The sequence below is a fragment of the Lepidochelys kempii genome, chromosome 1 (genome assembly GCF_965140285.1).
Source record: "Lepidochelys kempii isolate rLepKem1 chromosome 1, rLepKem1.hap1, whole genome shotgun sequence".
Taxonomy (NCBI): Eukaryota; Metazoa; Chordata; order Testudines; family Cheloniidae; genus Lepidochelys; species Lepidochelys kempii.
Window position 1 is genome coordinate 311,575,808 of NC_136380.1, and position 18,156 is coordinate 311,593,963.

General features: G+C 44.9%; 1 protein-coding gene across 3 annotated transcripts in view; it reads left to right on the forward strand.

Annotated features, from left to right (window-relative positions):
• The first annotated feature begins 9,464 nt into the window (after positions 1-9,464).
• Positions 9,465-18,156, forward strand: part of LOC140905265 (ADP-ribosylation factor-like protein 8B) — a 52,353-nt gene continuing 43,661 nt past the window's right edge. The window contains exons 1-2 of one of the 3 annotated variants that reach the window (XM_073328234.2): positions 9,465-9,762; positions 17,652-17,732. In XM_073328234.2, coding sequence (XP_073184335.1) covers positions 9,640-9,762; positions 17,652-17,732 — 204 coding nt within the window. In that variant the 5' untranslated portion in view covers positions 9,465-9,639. The remainder of the gene's footprint in view (positions 9,763-17,651; positions 17,733-18,156) is intronic. The other 2 variants (XM_073328237.2, XM_073328236.2) reach the window with 2 other exon arrangements.

Consider the following 18,156-nt stretch of genomic DNA (forward strand, 5'->3'; position numbering starts at 1 on the left):
ATAGATAGATAGATAGATACAGAGAAGGTGGAAGCTGCCCTACAAACTGTAAGAAGCTAATTAATTAAGATGAGCTATTATCAGCAGGAGAAAAAAACTTTTGTAGTGATAATCAAGATGGCCCATTTAGACAGTTGACAAGAAGGTGTGAGGATACTTAACTTAGGGAAATAAATTCAATATGTGTAATGACCCAGCCACTCCCAGTCTCTATTCAAACCCAAGTTAATGGTATCTAGTTTTCATATTAATTCAAGCTCAGCAGTTTCTCTTTGGAGTCTGTTTTTGAAGCTTTTCTGTTGCAAAATTGCCACCCTTAAATCTTTTATTGAGTGGCCAGAGAGGTTGAAGCATTCTTCTATTGGTCTTTGAATGTTATGATTCCTGATGTCAGATTTGTGTCCATTTATTCTTTTGCGTAGAGACTGGTCCAGTTTGGCCAATGTACATGGCAGAGGGGCATTGCTGGCACATGATGGCATAAAACACATTGGTAGATGTGCAGGTGAATGAGCCCCTGATGGCGTGGCTAATGTGATTAGGTCCTGTGATGGTGTCACTTGAATAAATATATGGACAGAGTTGGCATTGGGCTTTGTTGCAAATTTGGATTCAGATTACAATCCGCTTCTCCCCCCTGAAGTGAGGGTGTTACAAAGATGGGGATTCTGAACTCCCTGCTATCCTTGAAGTTTAGTAGTGGTTGGATATGGGGTTTTGGTGTAGGTCCAATCTCACTTACCACATATACATTTTATGTCATCATCATTATTGTTCAAAAATTATCTTATTCAAAGGGTACGTATACATTCCTCTTAAACATTTTTATATTTCCAACTATGTCTCTGGAATGGCATGTTGTATTTTTTTAGCTGGAATAAAGGGCCCAAAGAGTTAAAGATGTTAACATGACCTTGAAACTGTCCAACATTAAACAGTTTTTAACAAGGTTTGGGGTTTGTTGTACAGAGACCTCAGCCTGCTTAGTACCATGGCAAGTACACCATTAAACATCTCTTTAACCCTTTATTAAAGATACAAAAAAGAATGAAAAATAGTTAAAGCATTGGAAATCTAAGGTATTAAGTAAGGCTTTCATTTTAACATCACTTGTTCTTTTTTCCTTTAGCTGTAGAGAGTTTTTAAAAAGAAGGTCCCCCTTCACCAATCTGACTGTCTTTAAATTGTATTATCTATGGTAATAGCTGTCCCTTTTTAAGGGGGGTGATGAGAGCGAGGAAGTTAGTTGAAATGAGCTAGAACTGTTGTTGATAAAGTCTGATCAACACACATAAGCGTAACATTACTGTGGGTCATTGCTGAAACTAGTTTTCAAAGCCTCACGGAGACACAGAGCCCCTCAATGTGCTCTTCTGATTGCTCTGGTGGCTGGCTGCTCAAAATTGGCTGCCAAGTGGTCTGCCTCAACCCCACACCCTGCAGGAAACTTTTCTCCCTTTGTTTCACAGATATTATGGAGCACACAGCAGGTAGCGACAACAATGGGGAGATTGCATTCACTGAGGTTGAACCTAGTAAGCAAACAACACCAGCAGCCTTTTAAATGTCCAAAGGCACATTCCACCACCAATCTGTACTTGCTCAGTCTATGGTCGAACCGCTCCTTACTGCTGTCCAGGCTGCCTGTGTATGGCTTCATGAGCCATAGGAGCAAGGTGTAGGCTGGGTCTCCCAGGATCATGATTGGCATTTCAACATCACCAATGTTTTTTTTTTTGCAGTCTGGAAAAAAGTCCCTGCTTTCAGCTTTCTGAACAGACTGGAGTTCCTAAAGATACGTGTGTCATGCACCTTTTCCGACCATACCACGTTGATGTCGGTGAAATGGCCCCTGTGATTCACCAGCGCTTGCAACATGATTAAGAAATACCCCTTTTGATTTATGTACTCTTTGGCAAGGTGGTCTGGTGCCAAGATATCCGTCTATAGCCCCACCGCAGTTAGGGAACCCCATCACAACAAAACCATCCACTATGTCCTGCACGTTCCCCAGAGTCAATACCCTTCTTAGCAGAAGTCTATAGATTGCCCTGGCAACTTGGATCACAGCAGATCTCACGGTAAATTTACCCACTCTGAATTGATTCCCCACTGACCAGTAGCAGTCTGGCATTGCAAATTTCCACAGAGCTATCGCCACTAGCTTCTCAACTGTCAGAGCAGCTCTCATTTTACTATTGCTGCACTTCAGGACTGGGGAAAACTCTTCACACAGTTCCATGAAAGTGGCCTTATGCATTCGAAAGTTCTGCAGCCACTGCTCATCATCCCATAGCTCCATAACTATGCAATCCCACCAGTCACTGCTTGTTTCCCAGGCCCAGAAGCGGTGCTCCACCAAGTCAAGGTGATGCATGTCTGTCGCCAGCATCTGCGAATTGCTCCGGTCCATGGCTTCCAGCAGGGCTGTTGTGTGGCATCCCATTGTTCTGCGCGGTGGCTCCTGCTTTGGCTGAGTAAATACTACAGGATAAGGTGTGAGGTGTTTGTAATGCTCACAACAACAGTGTACAGCTGAGCAGGGTCCATGCTTGCCATGCTATGGTGTCTGTGTGGGGAACCCAGGCTTAGGAAAAAAAGTGCAAAAAGGGCTTGGTTTCTTTGCCATTGATTTCATGGAGGGAGGGAGGTAAATGCATCATGGAAGGCTAACGCCATGTTCCCATAACCACCTGTACAAATGTTTTGGTCCCATGAGGCATTGCAAGCCCAACCCAAAATTCCCCTTGGCTACAAGCACTGTGTAGAGCTCTGTGCGTTGATGCAAGCCCTGCTAGTGAGGATGCTCTCCGCCGATACAATATGCACAGTGGAGACACGCAAGATCGACTTACTTAAATCGGAGGCTTAATGTCAACTTACATAAAATTGACTTAACTTTGTAGCGTAGACATGCCCTAAAAGTTACACTACTCCAGCAATATGAATAACATAGCTGGAGTTGACGTAGCTTAGGTCGACTTACCCCTTCACTGCACTGTGTCAATGGGAGACACTCTCCAGTTGACTTACCTTACTCTTCTTGGGGAGCTGGAGTACCGGAGTCGACCAGAGAGTGCTCTGCCATTGATTTAGCTGGTCTTCACTAGACCCGATAAATCAACACTCGCTGCATCGAATACAGCAGTCTTGATCTCCCCGGTAGGGAAGAGAAACAAGCCCATGGTCTTATCAGCCACTCTGAGACCTGGCAACCTTGACATGAGTATTGGACTGCTTAGGGCACTGCTTTTAGCTTCCTCTTTCTGGTCATAGGCTTACAGCAGTGTTGCAAAATATGCAGTCTTGCCTGGCCAAGCCAGACTTACTAAACAGATGGAAAAAAGAGAGAGGTAGGAAAGAAAAGAAATAAAGGTGGAGAAGGAAAGAACACATGGTGGAAAGGGAGATGAAGTGCAGGTGGTGTTTGGGATTTAGCCAGAGCTGGTGGTGCCTGGGTCCCTCTTTCTCTGGCCCGGACATCTATCAGCATTAGGATGAAGAAGGCCCTAGGTCCCAGGAAATGGTGAAGGTGAATGAATGATGAATGGTGAAGGTGAATTTCATAATGATGAAACTTGCTCCTTCCCCTCCTCTCATCTTGCAGCCAGCGTCACAGTAGCCAGCTTCCCCAAATCTCTTTCTGAGGACCCCAAAAGTGCAATGATGGGTAGACTAGTCTGTTCTCTCATTATCTTGTCCACCTATTAGGCTTACTTTCCAACACACCAATTTTCGTTCACTGATCTCTGGTTCCATACTCTTCTTGTTCACCAAGTGTGATCTTAACAGTTGAACTCACAATTAGGTTAAATCTGTAGGGCCAATTATTACAACAGAGTATATTAAAAATAATAAGCCAGCTAAATCTTAAGAGTGCTTAGAGGACCCAACTGTGGTAGGTGCTGTACAGGCACATAAATCCCTGCCCAGGACAGTTTACAATCTAAATAGACAAGATGGGCAAAGGGTAGGAGAAAGGAAGTATAATTTTACTGATAGGCAGCTAAGTCACAGAGAGATTGACCTTCCCAAAGTCACACCAGATATTGAATGCAGATCTTCTGATTCCCAGTCCAGTACCTCAAACCACAAGAACAGTGTTCTTCTGAGTTGCAGCTACAGAGAGGTGTATTCTTCCAGTATTACATGCAATACTTTGTTTGACTGCCTGCCAACTAAAAACTAAAGAATTTGGCTTTTACAGCAAGAAAGGTCAGGTGACTACATTTTATAATAAAAATTCTATCAACAAAACTTTGTTGAAAAGGTATTAGCAGCGATCATTTAAAACTGATCCCATCAGAGTTTTTCTCCAATTTTGACAGGACATTTTCTGCCATATATGACTGGCTGTTTGTTTCCCTCCCAACACCTCGTGCCACTGCTCTCCATCTCCTCACCACAGCTTCACATCATACTTGCCTTTCATACCCTCATCCACCTCCCTTAAATGTCCTCTCTCCATTTAGCTTAGTTACCCCCTAACTAAATTCCATCTTTAACACTGTTTTTTTAAAGAAAACTCATGGAACAATTACAACATGACATTTGCAGGCCATTATGCTGTTCACTCTGCTTGCATGCTATATCCTCTTTCCCTATTTTGTCTGTTTAGATATTAAGCTCTGCAGGGTGAAGACTGTCTACTACTTTCAAAAAGAAAAGGAGTACCTGTGGCACCTTAGAGACTAACAAATTTATTTGAGCATAAGCTTTCGTGAGCTACAGCTCACTTCATCAGATGCATTCAATGGAAAATACAGTGGGGAGATTTGTATACATAGAGAACATGAAACAATGGCTGTTACCATACACACTGTAATGAGAGTGATCACTTAAGGTGAGCTATTACCAGCAGGAGAGCGGGGGGAACCTTTTGTACTGATAATCAAGGTGGGCCATTTCCAGCAGTGGACAAGAATATCTGAGGAACAGTGGCGGGTGGGTGGGGGGAATAAACAAGGGGAAATAGTTTTACTTTGTGTAATGACCCATACACTCCCAGTCTCTATTCAAGCCTAAGTTAATTGTATCCAGTTTGCAAATTAATTCCAATTCAGCAGTCTCTCGTTGGAGTCTGTTTTTGAAGTTTTTTTGTTGAAGAATTGCAACTTTTAGGTCTGTAATCAAGTGACCAAAGAGATTGAAGTGTTCTCCAACTGGTTTTTGAATGTTACAATCCATTGGTGATCTTCCTGAAAACACCATCCTGGCCACTATGGATGTAGAAGCCCTCTACACCAACATTCCACACAAAGATGGACTACAACCCGTCAGGAACAGTATCCCCGATAATGTCATGGCAAACCTGGTGGCTGAACTTTGTCACTTTGTCCTCACCCATAACTATTTCACATTTGGGGACAATGTATACCTTCAAATCAGCAGCACTGCTATGGGTACCTGCATGGCCCCACAGTATGCCAACATTTTTATGGCTGACTTAGAACAACGCTTCCTCAGCTCTTGTCTCCTAATGTCCCTACTCTACTTGTGCTACATTGATGACATCTTCATCATCTGGACCCATGGAAAAGAAGCCCTTGAGGAATTCCACCGTGATTTCAACAATTTCCATCCTACGATCAACCTCAGCCTGGACCAGTCCACACAAGAAATCCACTTCCTGGACACTATGGTGCTAATAAGCGATGGTCACATAAACACCACCCTATATCGGAAACCTACTGACCGCTATTCCTACCTACATGCCTCCAGCTTTCATCCAGACCACACCACATGATCCATTGTCTACAGCCAAGCTCTACAATACAGCCGCATTTGGTCCAACCCCTCAGACAAAGACAAACACCTACAAGATCTCTATCAAGCATTCTTACAAGTACAATACCCACCTGCTGAAGTGAAGAAACAGATTGACAGAGCCAGAAGAGTACCCAGAAGTCACCTACTACAGGACATGCCCAACGAAGAAAATAATAGAACACCACTAGCCATCACCTTCAGCCCCCAACTAAAACCTCTCCAAAGCATCATCAAGGATCTACAACCTATCCTGAAGGACGACCCATCACTCTCACAGATCTTGGGAGACAGGCCAGTCCTTGCTTACAGACAGCCCCCCAACCTGAAGCAAATACTCACCAGCAACCACACACCACACAACAGAACCACTAACCCACGAACCTATCCTTGCAACAAAGCCTGTTGCCAACTGTGTCCACATATCTATTCAGGGGACACCATCATAGGGCCTAATCACATCAGCCACGCTATCAGAGGCTCGTTCACCTGCACATCCACCAATGTGATATATGCCATCATGTGCCAGCAATGCCCCTCTGCCATGTACGTTGGTCAGACTGGACAGTCTCTACGTAAAAGAATAAATGGACACAAATCAGACGACAAAGTTTATAACATTCAAAAACCAGTTGGAGAATACTTCAGTCTCTTTGGTCACTCAATTACAGACCTAAATGTTGCAATTCTTCAACAAAAAAACCTTCAAAAACAGACTCCAACGAGAGACTGCTGAATTGGAATTAATTTTGCAAACTGGATACAATTAACTTAGGCTTGAATAGAGACTGGGAGTGTATGGGTCATTACACAAAGTAAAACTATTTCCCCTTCTGTTCCTCAGACGTTCTTGTCAACTGCTGGAAATGGCCCAACTTGATTATCACTACAAAAGATTCCCCCTCACCCCTCACCCCCACCCCCGCTCTCCTGCTGGTAATAGCTCACCTTAAGTGATCACTCTCGTTACAGTGTGTATGGTAACACCCATTGTTTCATGTTCTCTATGTATATAAATCTCCCCACTGTATTTTCCATTGAATGCATCTGATGAAGTGAGCTGTAGCTCACGAAAGCTTATGCTCAAATAAATTTGTTAGTCTCTAAGGTGCCACAAGTCCTCCTTTTCTTTTTGCGAATACAGACTAACACGGCTGCTACTCTGAAACCTGTCTACTACTTTGTTTCCCATTGTTCTAGGCACTGTCCACCTTGTTTTTTGTTGTCGTCCCCTATGCATTATGGTAATAAACATAATCAAGAATTTGTGACATATCCCCAAACCCTAAAAAGCAAGGAAATTCCAAATTATGGGACATTTCAACCATATCATAATGCCACACAATGTTTCTACTGTCAGCAACAGATGCATTTCAAAAGGAATTTTCTTCTGCTTCTAACAAGCGAGGAAATGACACACAACTCAGTAATCTCCCTCTGTATAATGCAGAACTTTAATTATAACTTCCGCAACATTAACAAATAATTTCAGGTTAACATATGCACCCAGATTCAGTGTGCGATATGTCTTGTATATATATATAAGGGAAATATAAGGTTTTGTGCAATACTATGAGTCAAAATAGCATGGTGAGTATTAGTGTGCTTCCTTATCAGTTGCAAACAAAAGGAAGTTCCTTGTGATAGTGAAAATCCACTCCGTAGGCAAAAACATCTAGTTAACCACAGGCTAGCATGTCACTTCAAATGGGTATCACCAAAACTTGAGTCTCAGAAAAGAATCTGAATGAGAGGATAGGGCCTTGTGACCAGAATTGAACAACTGTTCTCTACGTAAGGGGTAGTATGGGAAAAGGCATTCAGCTGGCTATAGGAGATTGACAGAGGGGAGAGGTATTCCAACTGTAGACTGACCCCCAAACCCAGGGGTGAAAGTAAGTCTAGGGACTTACCAGTATGGGGCTGGGCTGGGACCGGCTCTGGCCCCCGGAAGGGGCAGGGCCTTGGGCAGAAGGGGTGGTGTTGGGGGAGATCAGAGGCAGCCCCGGCCCACCCTGTAGCAGCAAGTGCCTCCTTCCCCCTCCCCGGGGTAACGGTAGCAGCCAGGGGCTCTGGCAGCAGTTTAAAGGGCCCAGGGCGGTAACAGCGGCCGGAGCCCTGGGCCCTTTAAATCGTCCCCGGAGCCCCGCCGCCGCTTCCCCAGGGCTCTGGCAGCAGGGCTCCGGGGACGGGGCTCCGGCCGCCACTACCGCCCCGGACCCTTTAAATCGTCCCTGGAGCCTGCAGGAGTGCTGGGAAAGCGGCGGCGGGGCTCCGGGGACGATTTAAAGGGCCCAGGGCTCGGCTGCCGCTACTGCCCCAGGCCCTTTAAATCGCCTTCCAGCCCCACCGCCGCTACCCCAAGGCTCTGGCAGCAATTTAAAGGGCCGGGGGCTCCAACTGCTGCTCGGAGCTGTAGGCCCTTTAAATTGTGCCTGGGGAAGCCAGTCCACCCCAGTACGGCGCACCGGCTGTTGTACCGAGGCATACTGGCTTACTTTCACCTCTGCCCAAACCTAAAGACAATGCCTCCAGCATGGACCCCCGGCCATCACCTGTCACATCACATCCTCCTCCCCCACACTGTACCAGTCTTGTCTATCTTAGGTACTTCTCTGGCCCCTATCACTGTAATATCGGAGTGCTTTACAATGTTAATGTATTGATTCTCCCACTATTTTGTGAGGCAAGGCAGGTCTACAATCCCCATTGTACAGATGGGAAACTGAGGCACAGAGGGGTTAAGTGACTTGCTTAAGGTCACACAGGAAGTCAATGGCAGAGTGGGGAACTGACCCTTGATTCTCCCAAGAACTAGGCTAGTGCCATAAGACCCCAAGAACTAATTTGCTTCTGCTGCACAACACCCATATACAGAGCCAGTGCCTTGCCCCGCCAGTGACCCTCCATGAAGACCCACCTTGTCAACCCTCACGATTCCCCTACCCCTCGGTGGCCCCCTTGTGATGACCCACCCTATGGCCCCCCACATGATCCCCACTCTTTGTCAGGGCCCACCCCATAAGGATCCACTCTTTCGCTCCTTATGTGACCACACCTCCATCCCGCCACCTGCCCTTCAGTAATAAAACCCTTGAAGTAGGTTTCAGAGTAACAGCCCTGTTAGTCTGTATTCGCAAAAAGAAGAGGAGTACTTGTGGCACCTTAGAGACTAACCAATTTATTCGAGCATAAGCTTCCGTGAGCTACAGCTCACTTCATCGGCTGCATACGAAAGCTTATGCTCAAATAAATTGGTTAGTCTCTAACTTGCCACAAGTCCTCCTTTTCTTTTCCCCTTGAAGTAGGGTTGCCAACCCTTCAGGATTGTTCTGGAGTCTCCAGGAGTTAAAGACTAATTTTTAATTAATGATTATGTCATGTGATGAAACCTCCAGGAATAGGGCCAGCCAAACTGGGCAACCCTACCTTGAAGGGGCCCACCCTATCACCCCTCATATGACCCCCGCAGTAACACCCGCCCTCTGACCCCCTCATGTAATCCCACCGCTCAATGACCCCCTCCCCCCAGGACCCACCCTGCCAGCCCTCATGTGATTCCCCGCCCCTCACGTGACCCCTCCACCGCCCCTCAATGACACCCCGCAGAGACCCAGCCTATCACCCCCAGGCTCATCCCCCCCCCCCCCTTTCCCGCAGCCCACGTGCCGCGGAGACCCGCCCGGCCGCGCCGTCCCGAGCCCCTCCCAGTCTGCGGCGACTCAGCCAGCGGCAGCCTGGGGAGAAGGGCGGTGGCTGGGATCACGTGCGTCTGCCCGCTCAGCTGCTCCGACTCCGCTGCTGTCCCCAGCGCAGCCGCCGCAGCGACCGGAGCCGCCGGAGTTGGGAGGCGGGACGGGGGCGCTGGCCGGGATGCTGGCGCTGGTGGCCCGGCTGCTGGAGTGGCTGCGCTCGCTGTTCTGGAAGGAGGAGATGGAGCTCACCCTGGTGGGGCTGCAGTACTCGGGCAAGACCACCCTGCTCACCGTGCTGGCGGTACGGCCCCGGCCCCGGCCTCCCCGCGGCGTGGTTGTCGGTCTCCGGGAGAAGGGGGCCATGGCGCTGGCCCTCCGGCGGGTTGGGGGGGGGGGCTCTGTCTTGTGGCTGTGCCTTTAATGAGATGGGAGAGTGTCTGTAGGGCAGGCGGGGGAGATCTGTGTCTGGATGGGTGGGGGGCGGTGTCTCGGGTGGGGGTGGTGTGTCTCTTTAAGGAGGTGGGGGGGGGAAGGCTGTGTCTGGTACGCTGTCACTGGGGTGTCTCTCTTTAAGGGGGCAGGGGGACCCTATCTGCTGCCAGAGGGCCGTGTCTGGGATTGTCTCTCTTTAGGGGAAATGGAGGCGGTCTGTCCCTGGGTTTGGATGCAGCAGGCCCCTAGCCCTGCCTGCTGGATGAACCTTGCCTGTGGTTGGTTCACCCCCCCCCCCCCCCCCCCGGGAGTGAGCCCTTGGGACGGTGTGTAGTAGTACTGTGGTTTGGGGTCTGCGATCCCCTGTGGGGGAGAGGGGGGAGGCTGCAAGCAGGTTTCAGGTGGTCTGCCAAGCATGGCTGGCATTAGACTTGCTGCGGCCCAGGACAGAAAGCCGAAGCCCTGCCACAGGGTATTGCAGCTCGGGGCCCCAAGTCCCACTGCCCCAGGCTGAAGCTGAAGTCTGAGCAACTTAGCTTTACGGTTTCCCCTGTAGTGTGGGGCCCCAGGCAGTTGCCCTCCTTGCTATTCTCTAATGCCGGCCCTAGCCTTTATATGCAGAAAAACAGTTGTGGCACAGCTGGGCCAGTGAAGTTTTTATAGCCTGTTGGGTGAGGGGGGCCCCAGAAGGAAAAAGGTTGAGAACCCCTGTAGTAGTATATGGGGGAACATGGCTTGTATTTGAGGCTGGAAAGCAGATGGTAGCTAGAAAATTTGTTAGGATTTCTAGTGCCTTGTAGCTGAATGCCTGGCATTGCTCTTCCCTCCTGCTCACCTCCCCATGCCCTCAGGAGAGAGGGTTATTGCTTGTGGTGAAGTCCTCATCCTGTCATAAGATCTCTGTAGTGAGTGGGGGATGGGAAGAACCCTGGGACAGTGATCATTTTGCAACTGCTTTAATATCACACCAACAACAGATGTGAGTTTAAAGTAGGTTAGAGATGAGAAAATAGCTTTTTGATTATCGGGTTCATCTATCTCACTCTGAATCCCCTAGGCAAAGGATATTTGTACATTATACAAAGTCACTTTTTCTACAATAAAATAGTGTTTGTTTTATATAAATCATCACAGCAACACCGCCTATCTAGCCAAAATTCACCTGATAAAATAATGTTCTAGTCTGTCACTGAGACTTTATCACCACCTTCACTGAATCCCTTCAGTGACTCACACTCATCCATCACATCAAGTTTTAAACTTTTTTCACCTTACTTTCAATAGGTTTACATCAGCTTGTGTGTCTGATCTGCAGTATTATTGTGTCCTCCTCACACGATGCTGCCCTTAATGTCCTGTTCATCTCCTCTTCTCATTTCCACTTACATGCCCTTTTCCATTCTGTCCCTGTGCTTAGAAGGCCCACTCCATATCAGTTTGTCAAACCACCACTCTTCACATCCAAGTCCTTCCTAAAGATTTGCTTCCCTGATGCCAAAAAGTACACATTGAATATTAGAGCTGTTTGGAACATGGAATACTTATTTTGTAGGAAATTCCAAAATCTATGTAGAATAGGAATGTAACAATTTTTCAAAATGTTCATTGGAGCAAAATTCTGTAAGTTCATTTTGGAAGAATTCAAATGACATTTTGACTGTGTCCAAACATTTAGTTTTGACTTTTATAACAATGCATAAAAGTCTTGTTGATTGTAATGGAATATAAAGATTGAAAGATTTTTACTACTATGTCATGGCAGCCAAGGAACTAGGTAATAGGCAAGCTGGCCAGCAGGTAGCGATCTGAGGAGCTGACCAGTTTCCCTCTTAATTTTTCCCACATGTGTGCGGAATGAATTTTGTTATGTGCACCAGTACAAAGGTGATGTGTGACACATCACCTCCATATTGGTGCACATAACAAAATTCATATGTGGGGGTGGGGCTGAGGGGTTCAGGGTGTGGTAGGGGGCTCAGGGCTGGGGCAGAGGGTTGGGATGTGTGGGGGGGTGAGGACTCTGGGGTGGAGCCAAGGATGGCAGGTTCAGGGCTGGGGCGGAGGGTTGAGGTGTGGGGGGGGAGTGGGAGTGAGGGCTCCAGCTGGGGGTGCAAGCTCTGGGGTGGGCCCAGGAATGAGGAGTTTGGGGTGCAGGCTGCCTCAGGGCTACAGTGGGGAGAGAGGACTCCTCCCAGTTCTCTCTCCCTGCAGCACCACCTGTGGTGGGGCTGCAGGATAGGCTCCTTTCCCCTGGCTGTGGCAGGTCTAGGCCAGGGCTAGGGGAGGGACGTCTCTTCCCCTGGCCACTGCAGGTCTGGGGCTGTGCTGGGTTGGGGCTGGCGGGGAGAGCCCGCCGCAGCCCTGAGCGCCTGCGCAGCGCTTAATAGGCTGCTGTGCAGCTTTGAGGGCACTTTGGCAACCTGGCTGGTCAACTCCTTTCTGCCTGATTTCTTTCGAAAGTTTCAATGGACTTGACACATTCGCATGGAACACTTTGATTCCATCAAATCAGCATTTTCTGATGGAAAATGTCGACCAGCCCTACCTGTCAATATGTACTGATCAGCTAAACTATCTTGTCTGTCTGTCTGTCTATTTATCTATTGTTACTCAAAGTTAATCTTTCCTTTGGGCTTCCTAATGGATCCCATTGTCTCTATTTTGCCTGTCATTGTTACTGTGATAAATGAAAGGGGGGTAGCTCCCTTTTGTGGACACGCAGCCAGCCAGTTAGCTATAGAATCCCTCTTGGTAGCTGTTCTCTACTTGCTTTATCTGTAAATGGTTTAAAAAGTCTGACTGCAGGCCTAGGTAAAAGAAAGTGAGTGGGCACCTGACCAAAAGAGCCAATGGGAGGGCTAGAACTTTTTAAAATTGGGGAAAAAACTTTCCCTTTGTCTGTCTGTCCTTTTCTCTGGAGAGAGGAGACAAATAGCAGCAATGCTATAAGAAGCTTTAAGCCAGGTATGGAAAATCATCAGATCATATCTAGAACTACTTATCTGAACCCCAGATATGGGAATGTCTAGGAAGACGCGATTAGAGTTATTTCTTTTATTTTTTTATTGGCTCGTGGACTCCTCTGTGCTAACCCCAAATGCTTTTGTTTTGCTTGTAATCTTTAAGCTGGACCTTAAGAAAACCATTCTTGATGCTTAATTATTATATTTGCTCTTTTTAATTCTAGCAATAGCCTAAGTTCCAGATATATTTTCTTTCTTTTTGTTTTTAATAAAATTTACCTTTTTTAAGACCAGGTTTGGCTTTTTTTGTATGTCCTAAGAGGTTTGTGCATATGGTGTTTAATTAGCTGTTGGCAACAGCTGATTTCCTTTGTTTTCTTTCTCAGCTCTTCCCCAGAGGGTAGGTGAAAGGGCTTGAGGGTACCCCCACAGGAAGGAATTCCCAAGTGCGCCTTCCTAGGTTCTCAAAAGGGTTCTGCACTTGGGTGGTGGCAACATCTACCCATCCAAGGTCAGAGAAAAGCTGGAAACTTGGGAGATCAATACCAGCGTGGAGTGGCCAGTATTAATATTTAGAATCCTTGTGGGCCCCCACCTTCTGCACTCAAAGTGCCAGAGTGGGGAATCAGCCTTGACAGTTAGTACTAACTTATGTTGCGGTATCATCCATATAGACACTTGATGAGTCAGTCCCTACCCTGAAAAGATGGCAGTTTAAGAAGACAGAAAACAGAGGAAGCATGTGAGGAAGAGATACAACATATAAGCAAGTGATTGGGGTGGTGATAAGCACACAACTTCAGTCCACATTTGTTTCTTGTTTTACTTTATAATATGGGGACCAAGGTGCGATGAAGGGAAATGGCAGCGGGGGTGAGATCAGAGGAGGAAGGAAGCAGGATAAAGAGGAAAAAGATGAAAGGATGAAGAGAAGCATGCAGGTGTTGGAGAGTGAGGCTAGCAGTGGGGCCACTGGGAGGGTATGTTGTGGGGAAGACCATCAATCAGCAAACAGAAAAGGACGTCTGCAGTTCAGATTGTAAAAGGCAGTTTGCTAACATATCTGGTATTCAGGTGATCTGATGATATGGGCCTCAGCGGTGCTGCTGTTAATCTAGTCTTGTTCTGCTCGCAAGGGCTTGCTGTGCCCTGGGGAGTTCTTGCTTGGCAAACAATAAATCATCTTGCCGCTTGCAACCATTGCAAAAATGGAAATAGTCTTACGATAAGACAACAGCACCAGTGTAATAATAAGTGCGGGTGTTAGCGCTTAATGATTTACAAGGAGTTCGCTTCCCACTAGCAGTGTGTTTATGGTGCTCTGTGCAGGTACACTGGGACTGGCACAAACTCTAAACCTTCTGCTGTAGGTTAGAGGAGAACAAGTTAGCTAAGAAATAACACCTTTTGGTCTTGGGCTGCATTTACATTAGCAAACTCTGTGGCTGTAAGTCATCACGTCACAGCTCAACCAGTGGTAGCAATGTTGGAAGTGGAGCACAGACAGGACCCTCAACTTCTTGTTGTCATGTTACGTAATTCTACTCAGAATGTGCTAGACAATATGGTCGTACAAAATGGGCTAGACAATATAGTGGTACTGACAGGTTTCAGAGGAACAGCCGTGTTAGTCTGTATTCGCAAAAAGAAAAGGAGGACTTGTGGCACCTTAGAGACTAACCAATTTATTTGAGCATGAGCTTTCGTGAGCTACAGTGCTACAGTTTCTGCCATTACTATAATCAGTGGAGATGCACTACTGAAAAATGACGTGTCTAATTTCTGCCAGCACAGATGCAGTCTAAGAAGAATGTTATGAGATGAATCACTTTTAACCATATTTTCTGATTTGGGGGAGGGCACAGATTGCAGCTATGGAAAAGAACATGTATTGTGTCCTTCAAGTTGGAGATAAGGTATCATGATAGAGAAGGGTTGTTTGGGAACCAGTTCTGAAGTAAACAGTCCATGATAAGTGGTTCACAGTGGATTATTCTTGAATACAATAGACCTGAGGGGATTGGAAGTGTGTGGGCAGGGGGAGGGGACAGGTTGAGTGGGAATAGAGAAACCATCATGACAAAGGACTGAGTGTATTAAACTCAAACTGTGGTGGACCATAAAACACAGGGATAGGATGTTGTTTGTATTGCAGTAGCTTGAGATCCTTGTCAGGGTCCCACTGTGCTAAGCCATGTACAAACATATTGTGAGACAGTCCTTGCCCTGAAGAGCTTGGACAAGATTTTGCCCTGTTCTACCAGTGTAAATCCAGACAAATTCCACTGTATGTAAAGGAGTTATTTGGGATTCGAGCCTGTATAACAGAGCAGAATCTGGGCCATTGTTAATGGTAAGAGTGACTGTTCATGAAAATAGTCCATGTAGTTAACTCGGGTTTCAGAGTAGCAGCCGTGTTAGTCTGTATTCGCAAAAAGAAAAGGAGAACTTGTGGCACCTTCGAGACTAACAAATTTATTTGAGCATAAGCTTTTGTGAGCTAGAGCTTATGCTCAGATAAATTTGTTAGTCTCAAAGATGCCACAAGTACTCCTTTTCTTTTTATAGTTAACTCACTATTTGGAACTATTTAATTCAGTATGCCAAAGCATTTATAAATTTGTAAGCATGTAAAACACAGGCACTCAGACTAGATGATCACAATAGTCACTTCTGGCTTTGCAAGCTATGAAAAATTCATTTCAAAACCCTCAAGCATCAAGTCTTTTGTCTCCTTCAGATTGTCGTTTGTTTTATTGAAATATGATAGAATAAGGATGTCTGACTGCACACCCCTGAATAATTATCAGACTTATTTTTTTCACTTCAAGGCTCCTTATAGTTCTTGAAACAAATAATCTTATCAACAGATTCCTTGATAAGAAACTAAACTGTAGCTCATGAAAGCTTATGCCCAAATATATTTGTGAGTCTCTAAGGTGCCACAAGTACTCCTTTTCTTTATATGCTGATTGGGCAACAATTGGTAATTCTCCTCCGTCTCCACCCCCACCCCTCCCAGTCTTTCAGCTAGAAAGTCCAAGATTGTTTATGGAGAAGAGAACTATAAAAATAATGTCTAGCTTGTAACTGTTTCTTTTCTGCCATAATAGAAATATCTCAGAAAGATGAAACCAGATATCTAGATAGGAAACATTAACTGTTTGTGGAAGCCAATATATACATTGTATCTCCAAACCAGGGCTGTTATGGCTTTTATTTTATTACATATGTCTTCCTTTTTAATATGTCTGATGTATACTTTGCTAATAAAAATGGAAGACTTCCTTTCTTAGGATTAACCAAATTCATGGCTTTTAATGGATTCCTGGCATAACTTTCTAGTTTTTTCCCCAAGATTCCACTGTTTGAAGAATAATCACATTTCTTCTGGTTTCTCGTTTTGAAAGTCAGTTCAGCATAAAATAATTATTCAGCATATAATATTGAACAAATTAGACCAACGTCTTTACCAGAAGATTGAAACTAGCTAGGCTTTGTCTGATTTTATTGGCATTCCAAATTTCTGCTTCTGTTGCTGCTAGGCATGTGGTTTTATATAGGAGCACAGATACAATTGTGTTTGATGATGATGTTTGCATGTGGAGGCATTTATAGAAAGTGAATGAAGCAAAGAACAAGAGAGGGGACATATAGAAACAAAGGATGGGGGCAAAGCACGGGAGAAAATTTATCCATAAGACTGCCTATAGAGAAGTTTGTTGTCCTGGGAACAATATACCCTGAACAAACCAAAGAACTAACTAATAGGAGTTGTTTTAATCTGAAAGGTAGAGAACATTAAAAAAATCATCAAGTGAGAGTAACAGATCTTTATTGGAAGTTTTGTGACTTTTTAAGCCCTAGATTAACACTGGTTTACCATAGTTGGTAGATAAAGGATAGAGCGATGGAATCTTATCCTCTTAACCCCAGTTAATGAAGGGGAAAGATGCAGCAAGTCTGGTATGACCAGTGATAACACTGGGAATCAGTTAGTTGTCAAATGGCATAGAAAATAGCTCCAGTGTAAAGTTGTTAGTGGGAGAAAATGCCGACTATATTTATTAAAGGTACATTTTTGGAGGTGATGGGTGGAGAGGGCATAATGAGTCCTTTACTTAGGTTCTCATTTTTGACCTCCTCCTCTCTCATGGTCTATTTTAGCGCTTTGGTACTATGGTAAAGTACGCTTTAAAAAAACCCTAAGTTCCTTTATTGTAGCAATGCTCATTTCAACTGTGAGGCACTGGACAGGACTTCCCTTAACTTTGTGTATGAGAGAGTATTTTCCTAAAATTTCCCAAATTATCACTCACTCAGCTCCACTTATTGCAGGAATAAGAACCTGAGGGGAGGTGGTGCTTCCAACACCAAGCTACTCAAAATATCAGTTATTCCCTGCAGCACCACCCACTTTCACCATTGTTACCTTTGGTGGAGCTGAACCTATGGTAGCACTGGTGAGGAACTTTAGGAGAAATATCCTTTAGTGTTGTCAAGGCCTCATAGTAATCCAACAGTGCTGCCCCCAGTTTAGCTAAAGGAACCAGATGAAGTGTGTTGAGAATTTCTTTGACTACTTAGGATAATCAATCTAGGAACAAGAGGCCAGACATGAGTCAGTTTTCTCACACTGGCAGGACAGTGTGTTAATCAAAGGATTGGTTCATATTATTTTAAATAATTTACATAATTCTCAATTTATGTTGTGAAAATGAGATTATTTAGATTACAAATGATGAATGTATTCTTAATTAGTTATATTAATTATAACTTTTCTTTTTTTGGTTAGTCAGGGCAGTTCACAGAAGATATGATTCCTACAGTAGGCTTCAATATGAGAAAAATAACAAAAGGAAATGTCACCATAAAGGTAAGTGTTCTTGTTTGAATTATACAAAAGAGGAAGTAACTATTAAAACCAAATATTTTAGCATGGAGTGTGTGTGTGTGTGTGTGTAATATTTAGTGAGCATGGTGAAAATGGCTGCAGTTAGAATAATTGATCACAGCTGTCATTTTTGTTGTGTGATATAATAGGATGGACTATTCTTTTTAACAATCTTTATTGAGACTTCTTTTGAATATGCACTCTGGTCAGTTATTTCAAGAAACCAACAGAAATATGTTCACTTTTATGAAAACAGTCCTACATAGTGAAGAACACATTATTAAAGTAATCAAGCAAACTTAACTCAGTCTATTTAAAAAATAAAGTTAAAACTATTTTCTACACCTGCCACTGCATCTCTTTCAATTCTTGTGACTTTTCGATGACTCTTATACGTTTGAACTAA